Here is a 26,416-nt window from a genome sequence, read left to right on the forward strand (position 1 = left end):
ATAACTCTTTTCTTACACAACAGTGAGAATTTCCAACAGATCTGTGCTGCCAGAACTAGCTTTCCCCACTCCATCAAATCCCATTCAGTCTGGATCAATGAGTAGCCAGTTTGTCTAGTCCCAACAACCTGCTTGCTGGGTCCAGCCTGGAAGCAACTTCACCTGACCCAGTTTAAGGAGCTGGGTGTCTGGGGAAGGTGCCTACAGTTCACTCAGCTCTGTAACTGTTTTCTACTCAGTCTTTCAAGGCAAAATCCTTTCATCTTCCACAGCAAAATCCCCATGGGAAAGAAGCCAAGAGCACTTAGTAGTCTTGATGCTTGGAAATTACATCTCTGCAGCATTGCCAATCCCACTGTGTCAAAAATTATGAGACAAACTCTTAGTTTCATAGCTGGTAGGGTCGGAAGGGACCCGAGCAGATCATCAAGTCCGACCCCCTGCCATAGCAGGAGAGTACTGGGGTCAAACGACCCCAGCAAGGTGTTCGTCTAGCCTCCTCTTAAAGACCCCCAGGGTAGGAGCCAGCACCACTTCTCTCGGAAGTTGGCTCCAGATCCTAGCCGCTCTGACAGTGAAGTAGCTCCGCCTGATGTCTAGTCTCACTCTACCCTCTGAATCTACCCTCTTAAAAATCAAGAGATTTGGAATGTAAAATCATGAAATGCTATTTTGAAACGTTTGTGTGTGGGGAGTTATTTGTGAAGGTGCGGGAGGCTGTGGGTGTGCGTGGGGGGTTTGGAGCCCGGGGGAGGGGGGGGGGGGAGGTCGGGTCCCGCACACCCTGCCAAGATGCGGGCTACTGTGGGTCAGGAGTGAGGGGCAGTTGCAGGGCTGGGGCTTCAGTGAGGGGCAGACACACACACAGCTCTGTTGTATAACTTCCTCTGGACCCAGGGCCCCATTCACCCCAGCCCCTGCCCCACTCCCTCCCTTGCTGTGGTGACCTTGATATACACCCACTGCCCCTTCCAGCAGACTTACCAGCTTGGTGCTCTCTACATACATATAAAGAAAAAAAATCCGGAGATTTGGTGTCTTTATCAGGAAATCATGAGTTAATTTGACTTGGAAATCAGGAGTCTTGAAATTTTTTCAAGAGTTGGCATTACTGTCTGCCACAGTGAAAGAGCTCTTCTTCCTCCTAGTCTATGAAGTCACTAACCCCCAAAATACAAGTTCGTTAGAGGTACTGTTAGATCATAGCCCATAAAAACAAAGCCATCTGTAGCAGCACTCTTTTAGTCACCCAAGTATGGAAAAACAGGAGGGCCTTTCCCCTCTGAAGTTTTGTAGTTATATAGCTTTAATGACTTTTGAGGACACAAGCTTGTAAAATCACAACTTGTGCAAGGCTTATGGCTAAGCATGAAATTACTTTGATGTCATTTGGTGAAATTGATTAATGCTTACATTGACCCTCAAAATAAACCAAATATAGCTACATCGTTTAATTTTTCCCCTCCTAAAAGCATTTTTATTACAAAGAGCTTTTAAGTGTGCAAGAGGTCTCTCTGACCATTAAAAAAAAAAGTGCCATCGTTTCAGAGAGAAGAATCGCTGGGAGGGGAGGAGGAGACAGGGAAGGGGGAAGGCACCATGTTGTGGCTGTGCGTGGAAAGCAGAACTAACCAGCTTGGCTTTGTCGCTGGGGCCGAATGAAAGAAAGCAGGGCGCAGTTGGCAAGTCAATTACATGCAGAAAACTGCCTACCTTTTTAACAAAGTTTGGAATAAATATCTCGTTCTAGGAGGGGAAAGAAGCGAATCAGCAAAGCAGTTAGGCCTGGTGGAATTCACGCGCAGGGACCACCTCTCAGGTCAGGGTGGCCCAAAAACCAGATACCAGCCTAGCCTGACAGCAGCCTCGCGGAGCGGGGATGACCACGGGTTTGTGACAGGCAAGGTGGAAGCCCAAAGAGCCACAGCGATTAGCGTGAAGCCGGCCCACAAGCCCTCAGGCAGGAAGGACGAGGCTCCGCCGGGCTGGGAGCAGCCGCTGGAGCCCGGGGCAGCGGCGCGAGGTCACGGGGCGACGCTCAAGGGAGCCCCCCGCCCCGCCAGCCGTGACGCTGCGGTGAAGCAGCAGCAGGCTCGCCCCGTTGCCCGGCGCCAGCACCAGCGCTGCGGCCCCCGAGGACAGTTGCCTCGGTCCAGCACCACCGCCACCCGCCTCGGGCCTCGCCCGCCGCCCTTGTGAACCCCCCCCTTCGTGAGGCTGCCCCGAGTGACGGACGGACCCAGGCACAGGCTGAGGTGTCCGGGCCTCTCGGACCCGACGCCCCGCCCCGCGGGAGGAGGGGGCTGAGGCTGTGGCAGTTAGGACCGTTGGCGGGGCAGTGACGCACACAAGCTCCGCCCCGCAGGCGCCGACTGCAGAACCCGAAACGTGCCTCGGGGGCGGGGCGGGGCACGCTGGGGACTCGGTGATGACACCCCCAGCACACCCGCCGGCCATTGGCTAGGGGTCGGCGTTCGCCTAACGTCACCGGAAGTGATGTACTGGGCGACGCCCCTTGCTCTGTTCAAACCTGGAGGGCGGTAAAACGGAGCGGTGAGTGATTGCGGCTGGTCCGGCTTCTCTGCTCGCCGGAGGGGGTGGGGTGCCCCCTGAGAGAGCGCCCCCGCCCCACCTTAGGGTTGTCATATTCCAAGAAGAGGACACTGTTGGGGGGGTATGATTGTGGGGGGCAGTGATAAGTCTCTGCCCTTGCCCGTCACTCTTAAGTCACAGCCCCCAGCCCTGCTGCTGCCCCGCGCTCCAGACCCACAGTTCCCCTCCCCCCCCCCAGACCATGCTGGTGCCTCTCATTCCCGGCCCGCGGCTCCCTGGCCCTGCTTGTGCTCTGCACTCCCAGCTCGCAGCCCCCTGCCCCCCTTGTGCTCCTCACTCCAAAGCCACAGCCTCCCCAGCCCTGCTGCCCACCCAGCTCACTGCTGCACCTGAAGAACCCTCTTCCACCCCCCTTTCCCTGCCTCCCCACCCTGCTGCATCCCTGGTGTACACACACGCTCCTGGGGTTTCTTAGGATGACATCTCTCCCGTAGCTGGGATAGAATTAGCCCAATTTTTAAATTCAAGATGTTCTTCACCAGGTCTGACCAGTACAAGCCTGATGCAGATAGTGAAGAATGATGGCCCTGCCTGGCCCAGGCATGGGGAGCAGCCCAGGTCATGATGCATGTAGCAGGGCTGGGTGGCACAGCAGCTGGACTCTGTTTCCCGGCAGTCCCAGCAGTGGCTCCTTCCAGCTGCTGGCCCACGCCCTGCTGCGCAGGCACCTCGGCTCATCCACCCTGCACCCACTGCAAGAGACAGGAACCATGTGGACAGGGTGTGTGGCCAGGCAGATGGGATAAGGCCATGGGCAGGCGGGGAGCCGTGTCCGGGAGCAGGGCGGGCAGGCAGGGCCAGGCATCGGGATCATGGGGTGGTGACAGCCTGGGGTTGGGGTAGCACTATGATCCAGCCTGCACGTCCCTGTGATGGATGCTGCTTTTGTGGGCAGGCGTGTGCAGGAAGCAGATTGTGCGCTGTCACTGCCCCACAGTCCCAATCCCTGGCCCCGCCTGCCTACCCGCCCTGCTCCCAGATGCAGCTCCCCGCCCATCCATGGCCCCATCCTTTCTGCCCAGCTGTGCACTCTGTCCATGCAGGTACTGGCTGGTTTTCATGGAGATCCTGGGATTGCTAAATGCTGCCAGCATGGGGCTGGGGCTTGGGGCAGAGCTATGATCTGCTCCTTGCATGCCCCTTCCTGCAGAATCAACGCCAGTTGTGGAAACATGCAGGGAGCAGATCATGGCTCTGCCCTGGGCCCTGGCCTCATGGCCTCACCCACTTGTCCTGTTCTGGGTTGCTGCTCCCCACCCAGTCGTGGCTCCACTCCAGCCGCCTGGCTGTGCACAGGGGCTACTTAAGGAGTTTTGGTGAGCTGTTGGGGGAGGGGGGTCTGACTCAGCCTGCAGTAGCTCATTAAAACTGTCCAAGTGACCCTCCGGCCAAAAGAGTTGCCCTGTCCTAGACCATCATGCCTACATCATCGCTCTTTAATTTACCTCACTCGCTAATTGATGTGTTGCTCTGTGCTTATCCTTTGGCAGCATCTGATGAAGTGACCTCAGGCTCACGAAAGACCTCAGCTCTTGCTATACATCTCTAATTTAGTTAGTTTATGACATGCAAATCTGTCTTGTCTTCTTTAATTACCACCACTGACTTTGTTTATATTTTGTAACTTTTGTATAATGAAAATAACTATTACTTGACTTTTTTTTTTTTAAATATGTGGCTCTTTCTGATTCTCATGTTTTACTGTAGAACTTGGGTTCATAACATGCATTGTAAATTGTATAAGAGTTGCCCCTAGGATTCCTTTTACCAGAGACCCCCAAGGATTGACATGGCCCCTCATCCGATTTGGTATCAAGTGAACTTTAATAATAATAATCCTTATACTTTATTACAAGTTTCCTACCTGTAATATGACTTGGCAGGTGGTTTCTTCAGACGTTACAACAGTGACCTTTAGTGATACCAGCTTCAGGTCTTCTGCTGGGTGTGTGGGATGTTAGTTTCTGGAATCCCCATTGTTGTTGCTCCTGTCTCCCCAGGAGGGTAACACAAAACACATGCTTTTTCTTTGTTTCTCCATGACTTTGTAACTTTCTCACCTCAAATTGTCCAATCCTTAAGTTTCTTACCTCATCTTTTTAGATAAGGTACTCCAATCCTATTCTGTTTTTGGTTTCTTTTCCTTTTAGGGAAACTACTGTACCTGTTTAACCCACCCTACCAATCACAGCACTTGCTTTTCCCAGTGTCTTACAGGGCACTCTGTACAATTTAATTGCTTAGTTCCAGGAAGGCTTAAAGTTATGCTAAGAGCCTGAGCATAACTCAGTTTGCCTGCTACATGAGAAATGGTAATGGAAAGAGAAAAACAGTTATATTGGCTTTACCATTAAATGCAGAAGGGTTCTGGCTCTGTCATGAACTCTTTCTGTGGCTTTGGTCAGTTCATTGTTCTGCCTGTCTTAAGTACCTATGCAGCACTCATTGCTGTAGTATCTGAGCTCCTGACAGTCTTTAATGTATTGACTTTCATAGCATGCTGATTAGTGCAATGATGGGGAACTGTGGCACACAGGGCTCATGCAGAAAATAGATGAAGGAACAGGGACTTGCATCCAAGCCTTCCAAGTTTAAGAATATTGCCTACCAACTCTACAATCCTTTCTCTTCAGCTTTTTACTCTTTCTTGTTCTACCTCAAGTTTCTGTAAAAATGAGATTAAATATAAAAAATACAAAATGTTATTGTTACTAAATAACTTCAATTAAAATCTAAGCAGATTATTTTAAGTGAAACAATAAAGCGACAAATATTTCTTCTAATATTATGTGTTGTGAGATTATGAACTGTTGTTCATTGCTATAGTATCTTGGCACGTGCCATATAAAATGACCTGGGAATCTCATTGATGCCAATAGATTTCAAAGAGTCCTTTTTTCTTAGTATTTGTTTAAACTTGTTTCCACAAAAATCTGTTTGACAGATTTTTTTTTTAAAAATGTCATTCATACAAACCATTTCTACTTGATGGCCCTTCTATCTGTCTTTTTAGGATGTATCTTTCTGGCGTAAGCTGTGAAGATGTTGAAGTTCAAATACGGTGTTCGTAGTCCCATGGAGATGGGCCCCATGGAGCCTGTAGCCAGCCGTGCTTCACGGCTGAACCTGCTCTTTCAGGTAAAGGGAATCTGGCATCAGACTTGATGAGTGCACTTTGTTTGATCTGTGTGCAATGTACCAAAACATATCTTCTTTTGTTTAGCTTCTAGCAAGTTGCCCATGCCAAAGGGCTGTGCCTAATTTGCATAAAATTTATACAATTGCAGCGAACTTTCTTTTTTAATATAAAGCTGTTACTACAGCTCTCAGATTTAGAACGGAGCATCTCATGCTGAGTGACTTTAAAGATAGAACATAATGTCCTGGGACATGTATTCTTTACGGTCTTCTCATGTTCATGTAACATGAGAATGGTTAGGAGCTGTATTAAGCAGCCAGCTACCCTCTAAGTAGCTCTCTTGACAATTCTTGTACTGGGTCGAGACAGCATTTTTTCCTGTGAAAATATTTGGGTTGCTTTGCCAGCTGTGAAGCAAATGCCAAAATCTGTGGTCCAATGGCAAAGAGGGCATCTCAAATCAGAAACATTTGAACAAGTGCTCAAATGCTGAGATCTGAGCTTTTAGTAGTTTTTGACGCTTGGTTTCATGAAAAAAGTAAAATGTTTGTAACAGTGATTAGTGGTTCGCACAATGATATGTTCTATTTCAAACAAACCTCTCATATATTATTGGTTTAATTTCTGAAGTAGTGATTTTTTTTATGGATAGTATATAATCTGTTCTATACATATGTTATTGATTTGAGGCTTTTCATTATTGTCTGAGACCCCATCTGCTGTTGCTTTTTTTTCCAGGGGAAGCCACTCTTTGTGACTCAACAGCAGATGTCTCCTCTCTCTCGGGAAGGCATCCTTGATTCCTTACTCGTTCTTTTTGAAGAATGCAGCAATCCTTCTTTAATGAAAATTAAATATGTAGGCAATTTTGTAAAGAAATGTAAGTTTTCTTCGACTAATGCTAGGACTAATTCAAATATACAGTGGTTAAAAGTCTGAGTATTTAAATGTTTTGTGGAGTTAAGTTGGTTAATATTATCTTAGGAATTTTTGTACGTGTATCCTTACGTTATCATGTGTGGAAGCCCACTGACCCTAGTGGAGGTTTATGCAGATGCAAAAATTTACCTGCAGGGTCAACTGAAGCATTGTGGTTTTAAAGTGCATTCTTTCTACTGCATGCCATACTTAGTTGAAGAAGACATTTCCATTCTATATAGAATGTGTGTGTACACACACAGTATACTAGTAGTTCATGGCATAAACAACAGAAGTATGTCAAGGAAATCTGGATAGCATGAGACAGATGAAAAGCTTGGAAGGACTGACTTCTAAGAATCATGCTAAATATGCAGTTATTTTAGGTTTGTATAATATTTTAGACTCCGTATATTTTCAGTTTTTGTGTCTCTATTCAATAACCAGTAGTTTTCCACTTAAGAAATAATATCAGTTTGGATAAAACTGTTTGGCTCAATATGTTCAGATTCCAAAAAAGAACTGCTGCACTTTCAACTTAAATTTTTCCTTAGCTCTACTTGCACAATGTTTAGTTGAGCAGACCCTGTAAAACCACCTGTAGAAGTTTTTATTAGGTCTAATTTTACCAGTCTTTCAGAAGTGTTAAAAAATGGAGAGAGAGGAATTGCTTAGTATGGTCCAAGGAAAGATGACAAGGAATAAATGGGATGAAACTGAACAAAGGAATACTTAAGCTGAAAAAGAAAATTCCTGATCGTTACTTTTATTAAACTATAACATAGTGTCTCCAAAAGAAGTGATGAAAGCCCTGCCATTTGACTTCTAAAACTGGACTGGACAAAGTACTTCTAATTAGACTAATCTTGCATTGGTAAAGATGGGGAAAAATTGTCTAGTCTCTTTCTAATTTTTATGATGCAGTGAAGGGGGGGATGAGTTATGGTTGCTATGGGAACTATCTTTGAATTTCCTAACTCTTTTGTGTGTATTAATTCCCAGACATAACTTTGCATTAATATTGGTTTTTATCTAATAACTATATTTGATGAAAGTAAGGAAGTGATTAATAGTTATTGAGAGTCTGGAACTAAAGGAATAATTTTCTCTTGCTAAGGCTGTATTCGTTATATAATGTCACTTCATTAATGTAAAATAATTGTTCATATTGTATAGATACTGAGACAATAGCTGAATTGAGGGAATTACAACCCAGTGCAAAGGATTTTGAAGTCAAGAGTCTGGTGGGATGTGGTCACTTTGCAGAAGTTCAAGTAGTGAGAGAGAGAGCAACTGGTGATGTCTATGCCATGAAAGTGATGAGCAAACAGTCCTTGTTGCTACAAGAAAATGTACGTATATTTAACTACTGTCTACTTTGAACTGTCACTGCAACTACAAAATATAGTGGATGTTTTCTTTTTCCTTCCCATTAAACTGATAAGAAAACTGATGGAGAGTCTAACTTGTGGGAAAGTGATATAATAAATTTCAATGATTATTTTATTTGTATTGCCTAGGAGCAATAGGACCTATCTTTGCTAAGTGCTGTATAAACGTGGAACAAAAAACCCAGTCCCCATCCCAAGGAGTTTACAGCTAGAGACAGCTGACGGATACAGAGAGATGAAGTATAAGGAAATAAGACAGTATTGGCTAGATAAGTGTTTCCCAACCCGTGGGTTGCAAGAATATATGAAAGGGTTGCAAACAATCACTGAAAAACATGGAAAATCACAGCTTTTTAAACAGAGAAAGCCAGGATCCCTGGCAATAAGTGTTTTTGGGCCAAAATACTTGTGTGTTTTCTACTTAGACTATTTACTGGGTCAGGACTGGCCATCAGTGTTTACAAATGGGTTCTGGTACAAAAAATGTTGAGAAGCACTGGGCTAGATTAATAGGCAGTGGTCTGAGCACACCAGTAGCTTAACTGTTGTCAAGTTTTTTCTAGATATCAGGGCAAAAGAGAGTTTTAAGAAGGCATATGAAGGAGAAACTGTAAAATGGTTTGGTGAGTTTTTATGGAGAGCTGCTCCAAATCATGAGAGAGAGAATCTGGAAGCTGGTGTCACGGGCTGATCCAAGGTGGAGCTTGACCTCTCAGTATTGACTGAGAAATGATAAGGAAGGTGGAGAATACCTTGAAGGCCCTTGGAGGTGAAAATAGACATTACACCGTTAAGATCTAGATCAGTACTTCTTAGCCAGACTATTGCAGCAACTTGGGTGCTATGAGATCCTTTTAAGAGTTGTGCAGAGTACTGTGCAGTATTAGCAGTGTTAGGTGTGCAAACACCTACACCATTTAACTACATGATTCACAATGTAAACCCAGAAATTTAAAATAGGAATCCATAGGGTCAAACCAGTTGTGGTCTTTGTCAGTTCTTTGCAACAGAAGAATTGCTCTGTTATTTTCCATAATAAAAAAAGAATGAAATACATTTTTGAAATGGGGTGCTGTTGAAGTCAGAAAAGTTATGAAGGGGTTCCTTTACTATAATAAAATTGAGAACCCCTGATCTAGATGAAATAACAATATTTCTATCATTAGCTCCATTTTGTGATATTTGGAATGTTTTGGATTAGCTAGATTGCATGTTTGCAGTTCTGTTTGATTTAACTTAGTTTAAGGTAAAGCTGTAGTTTATAGTGATTTTATTGCCACATTAGATCTCTGGAATTCTGTGCCTTAATTGTACTAGTATGGGTTTGGGTTCTTTTCTGATTTTTTATGAAGGTGGATAAAAATCAACAATTTAAAAAAAAATCAGATTTTTAAAATTGAAATCAGATTTGTTTGATTTAATTGTATTTTTTATTTTTGTTATTAAGTTGCTTTAAAAATAAACTTACATATAGTTTTAATTTAAGATATGTTCAAACTCAAAGATATCATGGAATAGGGATTATAATTTCCAATTATATATTATTTGAGACAGTATATTCATGTAACCTTTTTAGATATTTTTTAAATAGATCACAACAGGTCATGGTCTATATTAGGGGCCCAATCTTATAGGGTTCCCAGAGGCTCCTCTCTAGATTACTAAAGATTAAAGAAAACCACTCTACCCAATGGGATTTAGTGCTCAGTCTAGAACAGGGGCAGGCAATTATTTTTGGCTGGAGGCCCGCTTACCAATTTTGGCAAGCTGTCAAGGGCTGCGTGGGTAGCCTCTCCCTTTAATAGGTGCCTCACCCCCGGTAGCCATCTTGTGACTGGAAGTCCTGCCCCCTAACCCCCAACCTTTGCTGCCAGAAGTCCCTCCCCTTGCCCTGGAAGTACTCCTTTCAGCAAGGGGTTTTGCCATCTCAGAACCAGAAAAATACCAAATTATAATTATATTCTAAAAATTAAACATCTACAACATTCATTAATTTGATTTAAAAAAAAAGTCCTGATTTACATGTGTTTGTGAAGTTTACATAGAGGTGACTTCAAAATAGCTGAAAATGAAGTCTTATTCTTGTATATTGTACAGGGGGTGGGGGCATGGGGGTTGGGTATAGGTTTGTGGGTGTGTGTGGAGGGGCAGCTTAGGGGGGTGGATAGGTGTGTGGGTGTGGGGTGAGGGAGCATGTGGGTGTATGGGTGGGTATGGGGTTTGTGGGGGGAGGGTGGCTGGGTTGTGTGAGGGGATGTCGGGGATAGTGTACATGGCAGTGCGAGATGGGGTGTGAGTGCCAGTGTATGGTGGGGTGTACGTGCGGGACTCACCCTATGAGAACACACACACACACACACACACACACACACACACACACTCTGGCCCTCCCTCATTGCTCGCTCTCTCTCCCTTTCTTATTGCACAGGTGTTCACGGCCCTCACCCCCCTCTCACCCCGCTCCTGGCCTCAGGTTATGGGTGTGGGCCCCCTGTTCCCGCAGTCCAGCAGGGCATTAGGAGTGTGGGGCTGGTTGGCAGGGGCTCTATGGAGCCAGGTTGGCTCCCCCATCTCCCTGCTGGTGCAACCTGGCCTGGCTCCATAGACCTCTGCTGGCCTGGGCCCCGCACTTCTACAGCCTCACTCTGGGCCCCATTGGCCCTGGTCCTGGCGCGCTGGTGCGGGCCCCAAGCTCCAGCCCAGCTGTCGCTGTGCACCTGCTGCTGCTTTCCTGCCTGCTGCCATGGCACTCCAGCACCACATGGTTCCTGGCTGCATGGCTGCAACCGTAGGACTCAGCAGGAGCCGGCTTGACCCCAAGGACTGGGACGATTGCCTGTGGTACTCCCCTGCCTTTCTTCTCCCCAGCTTGCCTCCTTCTTATTGAATTCCGCTCTCCAGTGCAGGAAGGTAGAGACAGCCCCAGGATCCCAGGCCAGAAGCCTCTGCTAGGCATAGGCTTCTGGCTAGGGCTGGGAGTGGGCAGGGAGGGGGACGAGGGGTGGCGTTGAGCCTGCAGGCCTTGCTGCTGAGCTGCTGGGTCCTGCTGCCAGATTCCCCTCAGTCCTACTGCCCCTGGCTCCTGTCATCTTTGACCAGCAGCCAGGAGCAGATAAATATTCATTTTCTAAATTTTTTAGGGGCCCTGTGGGCCGGATAGGATGCCCTGGTGGGCCGGATCTGACCTGCGGGCCATATTTTGCCTGCCCCTGGTCTAGAAGATCCCATTTAGTATCTCTGTGATGCTTAGTTTTAGTTCTCAAACTGTGGATTTGTGTCTCCAGAGATCATAGGCAGACAAAGTTCTTTGGGTAGATGTGATATCTTTTATCAGACCAACTAAATACTTGGAAAAATTGTTCTTTGCAAGCTTTCGGGTGCACCAGTGCAAAGTTTCAAGAAGTTAAATGAATAAAGGATATTAAACAAGAATGCACTTTTTTGTAGAAACCAATGATTAAATCGAGGCTTCCTGATCAGTGATTTAAATTGTGATATAAATCAATTTAAATCAAATCCACCCTGTTTTTTTACTGCTATTTATTACTTTTGTTATGGCCATGCCCAATAGCTAATGTTGTCAAACAGTAGATGTTCCACAAACACATAATAAGAGTTGTCTTAAGCTGAAAACTCTCCAAGCCAAACAAATATGGTAAGAAAGGGTAGGAAAGAAAATGGCTTTCCCACAATTACACAGGAGGTCAGTGGAAGTTGGTCATTCGTATAGTCATTTTTGAACGTGAGGGATGTGCCTTTGGTATGCTTTTGGAGCTAGAGAAACCTAAATTTTTTTGGCATTATTTAAAATGTATTGCTTCTTTTGTAGGTGTCATTTTTTGAAGAGGAACGGAGTATATTATCTCGGAACATCAGTCCCTGGATTCCACAGTTACAATATGCGTTTCAGGACAAAAACCACCTCTACTTAGTAAGGCTAATTTTCTTTTTTGTGCTTTTTCAAATTTGAACTTATATATATGTTTGTTTATTTTTTTTAAAAAACACAGTAGCTTAAATTAGTACAATTCCTTCTGTAAATTTTCCTGCATTATGAGACACTATTTGATAGCTGCCCTAAGTAGTATTTAAGGTTTTAATACGGAGTGTCTTGTATGTGAACTAGGCCTGTGTATCTAAAATTTCATGCAGGTTATGGAATATTTGCCTGGAGGGGACTTGCTGTCACTCTTAAACAGATATGAGGACCAATTAGATGAAAGTACGGTACAATTTTATCTAGCAGAGCTCATTTTGGCTATTCACAGTGTCCATCAGATGGGTTATGTACACAGGTGAGTAGACATCTCTTTGCATTATATTTATGATATTACCAGTATCATTTTGAAATTAGTGCACTGTAATGGTAAACATTAATTCCTGTATTCCGTTTATTGTAGAGGCAGTCTTTAATATAACATACTAGCTAACTGTCCATCAAGAATGACGTATTTCAGGGAGTGTTTACATGTCCTCTCTCTTCCCCCCTGCTCCCCTTTCAGGGCTGGCCATGTAAAGACTCCCTCTGCCTCCTCCACCTCCCCCTCCAGCCTCCGGAGCAGGTGCTCTCTCCCCAGCTTTCTTCCTCCTTGCAGTGGGGCTTCCTCCTGCCTCCCCTCCCTGCTCCCCTCCCTCCCTGCCACCTCCCCCTCCCTGCTGGGTGTTGTTAGGGCCGGGTGGCAGGGGTGGGGTGGAGGGGTGCCACCACTGTGGCACCACTTCCTGATCCCCACCCTCCCTCCCCGGCGCCTGGCCCGACAACAGCCGCCACCATGACCCTCCCTTCACCTCCCCCTGCCCTGCTCCCCTCTCTCCCTCCCTGTCCACTGCCTCCCTCTCCCTGCCAGCTGTTCTGGGGGGCATCGGGGATAGACAGCACAGCACAGCAGTGTCACCACCATGACCCCTCCTTCGCCCTCAGGCAAGGAGGTGTGCGGAAACCCTGCTGCTCAGGCAGCCAGGGTGTGTTCGCCACTGCCATAAACTTCCCTGGCAGCGGCTCAAACTTTAGCCTGCGCAGCCTAGGCCTGCACAGCTAATCGCCACCCGCCCTCTTGGCAGCGCATGTGCAGTTGGCCCAAAGTGTTATGGACAGACAGACATATTAAGCCCTTTATTATATTAGAATTGGTGGGGGTTGGAGAGCAAAAAGCTAATACTGTCCCAATTGTAACTGTAGCTGAAGTTACTAACTTTTGGTGCAAGTTTTGAGCAGATACCATGGAAGTTCTGCTGGGTATATGTATTTGTGAGCCCTGTAGAATGCAATCCTGTGTGGTACTAAAGGAAACTGCTGATTTTTTTCAGGACTTGATGCTTGGTCTTGGCACTGACTAGTAAAGGAAACTGGATGAACTGTCAAAGATCATTGAAATGGGATGAAATATGTTGCTGGGGGTGAGGGATGGGGGAGCCAGTCACATATGTTAAATTAGCTGGGAGCATTTATACATTACAAGAATTTTTAAGGAACCCATCATGGGGCTGTATTTATATAGTTCTGCAATTAATATTAACCGATACAAGGTTAATAAATTCAATTCATTCTAAGGCCACTCTTACTTGCTGTCATATCTAAAAGCACTGTGCTTATGAAAAAAGGTGCAGAACATTTCTTGTTATTCATCCCAGTGGTTGAAGTCTATGGTCAGACAGTATGTTTTTATTCTACATGGATTTAGGGTAGTAGAACTCTGCTTCCTAATGCTGCATAAGTACTTGGGGTATGAATAGAATTTGAAAGACACAAAAAGTGTGTCCTAATGATTTGGAATGAGAGCCATGGATCACTGCATTGCAACTCTGCTTCAGCATGCTAATAGTTTAATGTCATTACATTGTAATGTACTCCAGCACACTTTTTCTCTTCCCACCCCTGTCAGCAACTACTAGCTCTTCTTGCGACTTAGGTGGGGAAAGTCAATAGCCATAATGCCTAAGGTCAATGTTAGGAGTAGAGAAAGAAATGTAAGTGAGGTTCCCACAGAATCTCCATGTAGGATGATGAAGAACAATGTGGAATTTAAAAGCACAGAAAGCGTGTTGCTGCAACAGGGAGATGTTTTCTTGAATGAACAGCCGGGAACAACTACTGACTGGGGTAGAAAAGTATTAATTACTTTCTGCTTGTTTACAGAGATATCAAACCTGAGAATGTTCTCATTGACCGGACAGGACACATTAAATTGGTGGACTTTGGGTCGGCTGCCAAAATGACAGTGAACAAAATGGTAATACAGTGGATTTAAACTTTGAATAGTGCAGGAAAAAATGAAAACTGATTTCATATCCACTCTTAGCTGTTGACACCTTTTTTTTCTTTTATCTTTCCCTTCTAATATAAAGTATTAATAATATTTTTCACTTAGAAATGACCTTATAAACATGAGCTTGATTACCTTCCCCAGATTTAGGTAGATAAGTAAATGCCCTAGCTTATGCAGGTTTTTAGACTGTGGGAATCCTTTGCAGTCCAGAGCTGTTCATGGTGTTATCATAGAATCATAGAAAGTTAGGGTTGGAAGGGACCTCAGGAGCCAGTCCAACCCCTTGCTCCAAGCAGGACCATCCTCAACTAGATCATCCCAGCCAAAGCTTTGTCTAGCTGGGTCTTAAAAACCACCAAGGATAGAGATTCCACCACCTTTCTGGGTAACCTGTTCCAGTGTTTTACTACCCTCCTAATGACATAATTTTGTCCTAATATCTAACCTAAACTTCCTTTGTTGCAACTTGAGCCCATTGCTCCTTGTTCTGTCATCTGTCACCACTGAGAACAGTGTAGCTCCATCCTTTTTCGAACCCCCCTTGGTGATAAAGCCTGCTATTAAATCCCCTCTGTCTTTTCTTCAGACTAAATAAACACAGTTTCCTCAGTCTTTCCTCATAAGTCATGTGCCCCAGTCCCCTCCCCATTTTTGTTACCCTCCACTGGGCTCTCCGATTTGTCCACATCCTTTCTGTAGTGGGGTCCCAAACCTGAGCACAGTACTCCAGATGTGGCCTCACCAGTGCCAAAGAAAGGGGAATAATCACTTCTCTTGACCTGCTGCCTACACTCCCACCGATGCAGTCCAGTATGCCGTTAGCCTTCTTGGCAGCAAGGGCACACTGCTGGCTCATATTCAGCTAGTTGTCCATTGTAACCCCCAGGTCCTTTTCTGCAGAGCTGCTGCCCAGGTAGTCAGCCCCCAGCCTATTCTGGTGCATGGGATTTTTCTGTCCTAAGTGCAGGACTTTGCACTTGTCCTTGTTGAACCTCCTAAGATTTCTTTTGGCCTAATCCTCCAATTTCTCTAGGCCACTCTGAATCCTAGCCCTACCCTTCATATCTACTACTCCCTCCACTTTGGTGTCATCTGCAAACTTGCTGAGGGTGCACTCTGTGCCATCTTTCATGTTGTTGATGAAGATTTTGAACAAAACCAACCCCAGGGGCACTCCACTTGATACCAGCTGCCAACTAGACATTAGGCCATTGATTACTACTTTCTGAACCTGATGCTTCAGTCAGCTTTATATCCACCTTACAGTCCATTTGTCCAGCCCATACGTCCTTAGTTTGCCTGCGAGAATGTTGTGGGAGACCATATCAAAAGCCTTGCTAAAATCAAGGTATACCACATCTGCTGGTCTCCCCGCATCCACAGAGTGGGGAGGCATGACTTGTCCTTGGTAATCCATCCTGACTGTTCCTAATCACTTTCTTCTTCTCCAAATGCTTAGAGATGGATTCCTTGATGATCTGCTCCATGATTTTTCCAGGGACGGAGGTGAGGCTGACTGGTCTGTAGTTCCCTGGATCTTTCTTCTTCCCTTTTTTAAATATGGGCACTATGTTTGCCCTTTTCCAATCATCCAGGACCTCTCCTGATCGCCATGAGTTTTCAAAGATGATGGCCAGTGGCTCTGCAGTCACATCAGTCAACTCCCTCAGCACCGTCGAGTGTAGTCCCTAACCTGTTCTTTTGTCACCGTTGGCTTCTCACCTCTTCCCTTAACTGTGTTGCCCAGTGCAGTAGTTTGGGAGCTGACCTTGCTTGTGAAGATTGAGGCAAGGCATTGAGTACTTCAGCCTTTTCTGCTTCCTCTGTCACAAGGTTGCCTCCCTCATTCAGTAAGGCAGAGGTTCCCAACCACTGGGCTGTAGCCTGGTACTGGGCTGGGAAGGGTTGGCTGCTGGGTTGTGGCATGCCAGGGCAGCTCCGGGAGGGGAGGCAGTCAGCTCCGTGCCCCCTGTCCTGCTGCCATGGCTGTGCCTGGCGAGGTGCTGCCTGTGCAGCAGGTACTGGGTCCCATGCTGGGCTGGGCAGGACCCTCAGCCCCACCTGCGGCTGGGAACCGGGGGATGCGGGCAGGGAAATGCCTGTAGCGGAGGGTGGGGAGGCGGCTCTGATGCCTTCTAGGAAAGGCAGTGGAGCCCCTTCTTCCCAGGCAGCCCCAGCTGGGTCCTGCCGGACCACCATCTGTGCAGCCCCCTCCCTTGTGGAGTCCCCTGGTGCCTGTGGCTGAGGTGCCGCAACTTGATCCAGTCCTTGCAACCCCCCTCCCTCCACGTGAAAATTAAATTTAAATACAGGAAACCCTTGCTATTCGCAAATCCGCTATTCGCAGATTTGATTATTCGCGGTGTGCCACGCTAACAGGGTGTGTTGGGGCAAGCACCGCCGTGGCTTCCTCTGGTGCCAGTCCACCAAAATTCTTTGAGTGAGTTTGCTGGTCCGCAGTATAAAAAAGTTTGGGAACCACTGCAGTAGGGGGGACACTCCCTGATTCTCCTCTTGTTACTGACATACTTGTAGAAACCCTTGTTACTTTCACGTCCCTTTTTAGCTGCAACTCCAGTTGTGCTTTGGCCTTCCGGATTTCATTCCTGCATGCCCGAGCAATGCTCTTATACTCCTCCCTATTTATTTGTCCAAGTTTCCACTTCTTATAAGCTTCCCTTTTGTGACTTAGTTTACTGAAGAGTTCCCTGCTAAGCCAAGCTGGTCTGCCATACTTGCTAGTCTTTGTGTGAGATGGTTTGTTCCTGCACTCTCAATAAGGCTTCTTTAAAGTACAGCCAGCTCTCCTGGACTACTGTCCCCCTCAGACTGGCTTCCCAAGGGATCCTGCCCATGATTTTCCTGAGCAAGTCAAAGTTTGCTTTTCTGAAGTCCAGGGTCCTTACTCTGCTGCTCTCCATCCTACCTTTCCAGTGAGCATTATGATGCACTGCATCTTGACATCGTACTCCAGAAGATTCACTGAGACTCAACATTACCAAAAATCAAACTTGGAATGATTTGTTTTCAGAAAGACCCCAATTCAGCGAGATATTTATGCAACTGTGTATTGGTAGTCCTATTAATAGTAACAGTAATTTTTGTGTGCTTAACTTAGGGAACGTACTTAAAAAACCTTGTTGAATCATGGCCTAATGTGTATTGAGTGTGTGTATGAGCATGGCATATCGAAGTCTCTTGATAGGCTTGTTTTAAAATTAGTCATGTTCTGGTGGAAGACGTTGAACACATTGCTTTCCAGTGAATAAAATCTTTTTTAGGATTATCTCCTTTTAAAGGCTGTTTCTAAATTTAGGATATTTCATCCATTTTAGGAAGTGATAGTTTGAAATTAAAATATATATAAAACCTTGAAAATAGAACATACATTTATACATTTGAATCTACTTTTGTTCTCCCTTTTCATATTATATATAATTTCTTCTCTTTGTTGTGGTCTTTGCTTACATTTTATATCTTTATACTTACAGAGATACCCATTTTTCCTTTTTCTTGTTGTGTGCTCCTTCTGCTTCCTGGTTACTATGTTGCTTTCCTCTTCACTTGTGCTTTACTTTTCTAGTAGTGATTTCTGAAGCACCTATTCAAAACACTTCAGACACCAGAATTTTAGTGAATGTTACTTTATTGGCAGTATATAAATACAGGGCAGAATGGGAAAGGGGACTGAGTGATAAAGTGGAGGGAATAGAAACTGCTGAAAAATGTTGACCCATAAATTTTACTGGTGTATGAGAATTTAGCTGTGACACTCCCATTAGTGTCAATTGAAGTTGCATTGTTGGAGCATTCTTGCCACTTAAAATATAAGCAGTTATTAACATATGGTGCATCATGATCTTTAGAATGCAACATTTTAAATTTGTTGTTACTTCAGCCATATATAGCTAATAGGTAGAATTAGCTCTTTTAATTTGTGTTAACTCCTTCCATATAGCAATTAGCTTTGTTACAAGTTATTCATTTTTAGATTTTTAGGTTTCCTAATATAATAACCAAGGATCCTGATTTTCTCTGATTAAAGAAAACACTCCCCAATTTTCTGATTAAAAAAAGTAACCCAAAATCCACATTTTTCCATGATTAAAATGAAATGCCATGATTAATCATTATATATAGATATAGATAGATAGATAGATAGATATCTCTATCTATATAGATAGATAGCTAGATAGATAGATATATGAAATGCCATGATTAAAATTATTAATCATTTTTAATCATGGCATTTCATTTTAATCATGGAAAAATATGATTTGGGTTACTTTTTTTAATCTGAAAATTGGGGTTTTTTTTATTTATCAGAGAAAACCAGGTTCCCTGATAATAACTCTGTTGATTATCTTATTCTCTCGTTTCTGAGACAGCCTCTACTTATAAATTTACTTAGAGAGTCAGGGAATGTCTGCCTGATGTCTGTCTGTCTGTCTGTCTGTCTTTATAAGCAAGATGAAAAATAATTTTGGTGGTGTAAACATGCTCACTAGAAAGGCTTGTAACTTTACCTTCTGTTTCTTTGTTTCCAGGTTAATGCCAAACTGCCTGTTGGTACCCCAGATTACATGGCACCAGAAGTGTTAACAGTGCTGAATGGGGATGGCAAGGCTTTGTATGGTCCTGAGTGTGACTGGTGGTCTTTGGGAGTCATTGCATATGAAATGATTTATGGGAAATCTCCATTCACTGAAGGCACTTCAGCCAAAACCTTCAATAATATCATGAACTTCCAGGTACAGCGAGGCCATTCCATATTTCAGTGTAAAGAAATGTAGAACTAAAAACCTATATATTTCTATGGAAGAGGGAGATGGTGGATGGATTTGTGCCACTATGTCATATTCTAGGAGTTTTGTGATTGCCATATTTTGAAAATGATTTTCATGTTCTCCTGGAATGTAAATTATTTTTAGAAGTAGTATCTAAAGTTGCTATCTATAGTGCATAAATTAAAAAAGATTTCTTTGCAGTATGCAGTAATATTGATTTTCTTTGTCAGATTTTGGTATTGGCACAAAGCAGAACATTTTTTTCGCACCTTGGACTTACATTCTTGGGCCTATCTAAACATTATAAACCTTAAGAACCTATACATTTTTAGTTTTATTTTCCTACTGAGCAGATGTATTTTTGTTTCAAATACAGAGATTTCTGAAGTTTCCAGAGGATGTAAAAGTCAGTACTGAATTTCTTGATCTGATCCAGAGTCTGCTCTGTGGGCAGAAAGAGAGACTAGGTTACGAGGGGCTCTGCTGCCATCCATTTTTCTCTAAAATTGACTGGAATAATATCCGCAATTGTAAGTAGAATAATATTACATAAAAAATAGGTCCTGAAATCTTAGTAACATAGGAACGTAAGTAAAATGAACAGTTGGTTTGCTTTTGAGCTGAATCCTTATTCACAAAAAAGTAGGGGTGTACGGATAAAGATTTTCTTGGCTGATACCAATAGCCAATTATTAACAAGCCATGTTGGCCGATACCGATCCAATAGCTGATTTACAGGAATGCAGCCTAGCAGTTTGGAGAGCAGCATCCTGCCGGTAAGTCTGTTTGGGGGAAGGGGCATGGGAGGGGGGAGCAGATTAAGGCCCCCCATGGTTAGGGAGGGAGTGTGGGGCAGGTGCTGCCCAGCCAAGGCGGTGAATGGAACCCCAGGGCAGGGCGTGGGACAGAACTGTGGGCTGCTCATCCAGGGGGGAATGAGGGGTGTCTCCCCATCACTGTGGTCACCCCTGGGCGAGGCATGGGGGGCATGTACCCCCCCCGATTTGTGCACAGGGTGGAGGCAGGCTGCAGGCTTGGGACCAGGGGCTGCACCAGTCTCTTCCTGTTGGGGGTGGGTTTGGGGTTGGGCCAGGGCTAGGAGCAGGACAGGCTCAGCTGCATGGGGTGAACTGTGGCAGTGGTAATGGAAGGGGTGGCTATGGAGGGGGGGCTACAAAGAATTCTGTGTTGGCCATTGCCCTGCAAGCCCCTCCTAGCACTGCCCCTGCTCAGGGCACTCTGCTCTGCTGCCTTTCCCTTGGGAGCCCTGTGCGGGGTGCATGCCCCCTGCCTGACTTGCAGCATGGGGCTCCTGAGGTAGAGTCAGCAGAGTGGAGTACCCTGAGCAGGAGCGGTGCTAGAGGGGACTTGGGGGCTATAGCACCTGTCCTAGCACCACTGCCCACCCCTTTTAACTGAGCCTGCCCCATTCCCAATCGCAGCCCAGCCCCCTGACTGTGAAAGGGCTGCCACAGCTCCTGGCCCTGAGCCCGTAGTGGGCAGCCTGCCTCTGCCCCGTGTACAAATCCAGGGGGCACATGCCCCCCATGCCTCCCCCAGGGGTGTGTGCAGCTGTGGAGAGCCGCTTGCATCTCCATCCTGAGCCCTGCCCCAGAGTCCCATTCACTGCCCTGTCTGGGCAGTGCCTGCTCCTGCCCCACTCCCTCCCTCACTGTAGGGGCCTCAATGTGCCCCTTAACCCTCCAGAGACTTACTGGTTGGATGCTGCTCTCCAAGCTGCCGGGCTGCATTCCTGGCCGCGTGCATGCATGTGGCATTTATCGGTGACATTATTGGCTACATTGGCCAAAAAAAGCCAATAGGTGATGATATTAATTTTCCTTTCATTGGTGCTGATCTGATATGCGACTGATATCTTAGTCCACCTCTACAAAAAAAAAAGCAGTATAGCTATATGAGAACAGATGTGTTTTGCAGAACTATTATTTTTTTCTGTTTTGTGGCTAGGAGGCATTCATAAATTGTAAGTTACAGTTGTACAGGTGAGAATTTTAAAAAGCACAAGATAGAGTTTGATAATTTTATGAATGGGTTGACATGATATGATTGGTTACAATAACAGGGAACTGGACTTAGAAGATCCCTTCCAATTTTTGCCTCTATGTAAAAGTGTGGATGGCTGCAACTTTTTCCTACTCCAGTTCGTCTGTCTTCACTTTGGTTTGGCTTTGTGACTGGGAGATATTTTTTAGCTTTCTCTCTTTCCTTCCTCTGTGATTCAGTTTATTATGTGAACCATATTTCTTTTATCTTCTCTGTGTATAAACTTATGTCATGAAATCATAGAAAATGAGAGTTGGAAGGCACCTCAGGAGGTCATCTAGTCCAATCCACTGCTCAAGGCAGGACCATCCCCAATTATATCATCACAGCCAAGGCTGTGTCAGGATCAGAGTAAAAAATGGAGTTTTTGCTACTAGAAATTAATTAGTACAAGGAATCTCTAAATCTTTCTTGGTGTAGACTGACATCTCTTTAAGGATTATATTTTTCTTTTTTGTTGTGAATACTCCTGTTTACAATTACATAAGCCACCTTCTTATATTTAGAAAACCCCTATGACAAATACTTGTACGTGCAAGCAGTGGTTGTAATATCAGGAAATTCTATTTGGCAGCTGGAAATAGTGAGGCACTAGTACCATGTGAGAAACAAGTACTCTGCAAACCATCTCAGTCTCTGAAACTATCATTTTTAGAACATTGTTTACAATTAAGTAAACCGAATGATCTTGGGTCATGAATTGTATCTTTCTTATGTTTTTAAAGGAGTCGAACACATTGAGACTTAATAAACTGAGGAGCAAATTTCCTTGATAGTTTATGGTAGCGTAAGAGTTATGATGTAGTCATGATGGTCCATAAATTATGTGAGAGGCAAGGATTTCTTAGGGTGATATTTTTTTATAGGACCACCTGTGTCAGGGGTAGGCAGTTATTTTGGTTGGTGGGCCACTTAACGTGTTTTGGTGGGCTGTCAAGGGCTGCACGCACAAAAGATTTCAGATGATATAATTTAACAAATTATAGATTAAAAAAAATCATATACTGAAAATCAATGACAATACTATAACATACTTAATTATATTTAAAAAATATATTTTCTGTCCTGATTTATGTTTGTTTTTTTGAATAGTGTATATAGAGGCAATTGCATAATAGCTCAAAATAAAGTCTTACTCTTGTATATTGTGTGGTGGGGTAAGTGTGTGGGTGTTTGTGCGGGGGCAGGGGGCAAGGCTGTGCGCATGTGGGAGAAAAAACATTTAAAGCTGTGTCTATATCCAAATCCGAATCTTTCCAAATCGATTCAGAGGGTTCCGATTTTGATTTGAAGAGCTTAAAGGGTCCTTTGATTCAGTTGGGAGATTCAGCCACCGAATTGGGCTGAATCTCCATTGAATTGAATCGCGGACCAAAGCTTCGCACAGTGCTACTGCTCAGCTCTCCTTGCCTCCAGCAGCTCTTCCTCCTCCTCCTGCCCCTAATGTGCTGTTCCAGGCAGGGGGGAAACTGCAGCTGGGTGGCTCCTGCTCCATCTTGTTGGGCTCTGGCTCTAGCTCCTGGCCACCTTCCACTCATTTGGTTGCCCAAAGGTGGCTGCTTGTTGTGCTGGGAGGGCAGAGTTGCCGGAAGGTGTCCAGGAGCTGGAGCTCTGTGCGCTGGGGCAGGAGCTGCTTGGCTGCGGTTTCCCCCTGCCTGGAGCAGTTCAGGAGGAGGAGGAGGAGCCACTGGAGGCAGGGGGAGTCGAGCAGTGCTTGTGCAGCCGCAGCAGCGTGTTGTGTGTGCTGGCTGGAGCTGGGGCTGGGGCTGGGGGGGTGCGGGTGGGAGTGTGGTGTGGGCTGCCCCAGGCAGGAGCAAGCAAGGCTCAGTTTCATGCAGAGTACTGTGGGAGCAGCCGCGGGCCGGATACAGTCAATTGGCAGGCAGTATATTGCCCACTCCTTAACTGTATAGTTGCAATTAAAGTTAGGCTTTCCAGTGCAAGGCATTCTTCCTTGCATTTGAAGCATGCCTTGCATTCAGCAGCTTGTCTAACTATCCCAACTGCGTAGTTGGTTCAATAAAAGATAGCACCCTAAGAAATTTCTACCTCTTGACAGTTTATTATACCAATTCCACAAGTTTCAGATGACTATTTGTCTGCTTATCTTGTGGGGCTGAGTATCAACTTTTTCTTTTTTCAACAATCCCATACTTTATTTTTTTCAAGAATCCCAAACTCTATTAAAAACCATTGGTGCTAGCTTATACATAAGAAGCACTCCATTACTCTTGTGCTTGTACCCTGTAAGTACCAGGATAATCAATCTGAATTTCAGATTTCAGGTTAGGATTTGTGCCATTAAAGGATCTTTTGTTTGATATTGTTGTTTCGTGTTATGGCAATGTAAGATGTTTTGTTTTGCACATAAAGCTGGACCTTCTACTTTATGAAGTTTCCAGCCTCTATGGGATCTGGTAGCAGCAGAATGTAGCTCTTAGTAAATTCAGTCAGCCAGCATAATCTGCTTCAGTAGATATTTGAAACATTTTTTATGTTAATTTGCACCTTATCAAGAGTGTGTTTGTGAAACAATAAAATGTTTGTCCATTATATTTGCTTACGCTAGCTTTTGGAAGACTAAAGCAGCAGCTCTCAACCGGGGGGGGGGTCCTGTGGCCCCCTGGAGGGCCACAAGCAGGTTTCAGGGGGTCCACCTGGCCTGGCCCGGCCCTCTGTAGGAAGGGACGGTGAAGGGTGGGGTGGAATGAAAGTTGGGTTAATAGGTAGAATAATTTTGTCATTCACTTTAATAATCAGGGGTGAACAGGAAAACTGTAAACGTAATCCTTTCAAACATTTGATAACACCCTGAAAGGAAACGCACAGAAGAAGCAGGGTATGATTGGCAGCTTGCTACTGATCCAAATATTGCATGCTAAACATTTTTTAGGCAGGCAAGGTTCTTTGGGTAGTTGTGATATCTTTTATTAGACCAACTGAGTCTAATAAAAGTTTGCAAGAACTTTTTTTTTTTTTTATTAATTAAAATCATCCCTCGTTCACCATCACCACCAAAACCCTCTCTCCTTCACGTCACAGCACAACAAAACCTTCCCGTACAAAACTGAAAAACGCTTCTCTCTTTGTTACAGATTCAAACTACGAAACCATTTTAGCTCTCTCTTAAGTATCAACACGTAACATAAATAACATAACATAACATACATCAAAACAGTTGTTTTCTCCACCTTTCCCTCCCCCTTCCTGCCCTCTTACTCAAACAGTTTGTGCCACTCAATACCTACCCACTCTCCTTCTCCTTTCCGTCGATAGTACCCCAACTTTTTTCCAACTACTCAGTTGGTCTAATAAAAGATATTACATCTACCCAAAGAACTTTGCCTGCCTATGTCCTTAGACCAACACCTTGCTGCCATGGTGAGTTGTGCCCCCGCTGCTGCTGGGTGGGGAGGAGGTGCCTTACCTTGGCAGCCATGGTGGCACAGCTCTCCCTCCCGCACTGGGTCTGCCTGCTGGGCCATGGAGGCAGCTCCTGCCCACAGCTGGTCTGGCCCGGCTGCAGCCCTGCGCCACACTGTGGGTGCAGAAATCTGGGGGGGGCATGTACCCCTTGTCCCCTGTTGCACAGCCTGTGTCCCCTGCCCCTCTGCCAAGTTGCCTGTGGCCCCCTCATCTCATGGTCTGTGCCCCCCTGGCCCTTACCGTGTGGTCTGTGCCCCATAGACTTACCTACAGGGAGCTGTGGGAGCTGCTCTCCACCTGGCTGCCACATTCATGTGTGTGCATGTGCACATGGTGCCCCCTGCCTCCAATTGCCCTTCCCTGCTCCACATATAGCCCCTTGCAGCCTGGAACTCTGCCAGCCTGGAAGGGGAAACCCACAGTTTCCCACTTTTTTTCTCCTTTAAAGGGGAAAATCCATGATTTCTGCCTTTAAAGGAGAAACTGACATTTTTCTCTGTTAAAGGAGAAAATCCATGTTTTTCTGCAGCAAACAGAAAACCTGGATCCCTGGTAATAACTTAAATCTTTTCACTTTCGTCTTCAGTAAAAATTGCTTCTCAGTTTATTGTGGGCTAAGATCAAGTTCTTTCTTAAGTCCATTTGATACCTGATGCAATATAGGTTGGGAGGGGTACTGCTCACAGAAGATATTTTAGGAAGTTCATTGTCTTCAAAGAACAAAATAACATACTCAGGTTGGCTTCTTTTTCTGATAGCGAATACTGCTTTAAATAGGTTAGGCCTGTGTTTTTATGTCTTTCCTCATACTGTTGTTCAGTTAGTCTCTTTTAGAATAAATATCCTTAAAGATATAATTCAGAACAGATGCTATAAATTGTTTTTTTCCCTCCTTTAATAACTCCAGTAGGTATCTTAAAACACTAGAGAGAATAATGCTAAAGCTACTTGGAAAGGTTGTGTAAATTCTTGACTCCAGGAAGAATATATAGATCACCTGACAGGTCAAGAAATGATAAATTTCTGTTCTGTGGAAAGGTTCTATTGTTCCTCTAAATCCCCTATTCCAATAAAGTCTTTCACTGACCCAGGGGAAATGCAATATCCAGTCTCTGAAGTTACACGGAAATAATTTGAAATGATGGAATGACCCTATTAAGGCAATATTCGTTGAAGTAGCCGTAAGTCTACATACTGACACACCGTTTAAAAAACTGTTTTTCCTCAGAAGAGCTATTTAGTTTCATCTTAAAGATTATGATAAACTGGATAATGTACTGCAGTGATATATATAATTTTAAACTAACATACAATAACCCCTTTACCTCCAAAAGTCATTCTTTGGAACAGATGGATGAGGGTTATATCCTTCCTTGTGAGATGGGTATCTGGGCATACGATGGACTTTTATGCAATATGCAACTGGAAGGTATTTAAAAGCTGAGCAGAACATGTATACTTATTTGCCACATGTCATAGGCAGAAAATGATCTGATCATGCACTGATCAGATTTATGCGACTTGAAGCATCAGGATTAGATTCTTCTCTGAATAGTGTAGTTTTGTCACCTGTTGAATACACCTAGAGGGGGTAGAAACTATCTTGCTGGGTAGAATGGTGTGCATTCTCCATTCATTTCACAGTCTTGTCTTGAGCTCGGGTGAGGTTCTTCCCTTTTGAGAAGCAACTGGGAATATTCTGGATACATAATATCACTTTTGTATTCACTAGTGCTCATTCTGCTGCTCTGAGGGTACATAGTTGTATAGGGATGGGACTCAGATTTTAAACAGGAAGTAAGTATCCAGTTT

The 26,416-nt window shown here is 44.7% G+C and overlaps 2 protein-coding genes across 15 annotated transcripts in view; one reads left to right on the plus strand and one right to left on the minus strand.

The window, feature by feature from the left end:
* Positions 1 to 2,347, minus strand: part of BICDL1 (BICD family like cargo adaptor 1) — a 112,764-nt gene extending 110,417 nt beyond the window's left edge. For 3 of the 8 annotated variants that reach the window (XR_009455177.1, XR_009455173.1, XR_009455174.1), the window contains exons 1-2: positions 1,714 to 2,221; positions 985 to 1,160 (exon numbers count right to left, since the gene is read on the minus strand). The gene's annotated coding sequence lies outside the window, so the exon portion shown is untranslated. The other 5 variants (XR_009455175.1, XR_009455176.1, XR_009455172.1 and 2 more) reach the window with 5 other exon arrangements.
* Positions 2,348 to 2,510: 163 nt separating this feature from the next.
* Positions 2,511 to 26,416, plus strand: part of CIT (citron rho-interacting serine/threonine kinase) — a 114,777-nt gene continuing 90,871 nt past the window's right edge. For all 7 annotated transcript variants that reach the window (XM_019493736.2, XM_019493737.2, XM_019493740.2 and 4 more), the window contains exons 1-9: positions 2,511 to 2,553; positions 5,627 to 5,751; positions 6,491 to 6,632; positions 7,847 to 8,022; positions 11,891 to 11,992; positions 12,214 to 12,356; positions 14,198 to 14,291; positions 18,875 to 19,078; positions 19,491 to 19,644. In XM_019493736.2, the coding sequence (XP_019349281.1) occupies positions 5,656 to 5,751; positions 6,491 to 6,632; positions 7,847 to 8,022; positions 11,891 to 11,992; positions 12,214 to 12,356; positions 14,198 to 14,291; positions 18,875 to 19,078; positions 19,491 to 19,644 (1,111 nt within the window). In that variant the 5' untranslated portion in view covers positions 2,511 to 2,553; positions 5,627 to 5,655. The remainder of the gene's footprint in view (positions 2,554 to 5,626; positions 5,752 to 6,490; positions 6,633 to 7,846; positions 8,023 to 11,890; positions 11,993 to 12,213; positions 12,357 to 14,197; positions 14,292 to 18,874; positions 19,079 to 19,490; positions 19,645 to 26,416) is intronic.

Source organism: Alligator mississippiensis, chromosome 10 (genome assembly GCF_030867095.1).
Source record: "Alligator mississippiensis isolate rAllMis1 chromosome 10, rAllMis1, whole genome shotgun sequence".
In the NCBI taxonomy this organism is placed as follows: domain Eukaryota; kingdom Metazoa; phylum Chordata; order Crocodylia; family Alligatoridae; genus Alligator; species Alligator mississippiensis.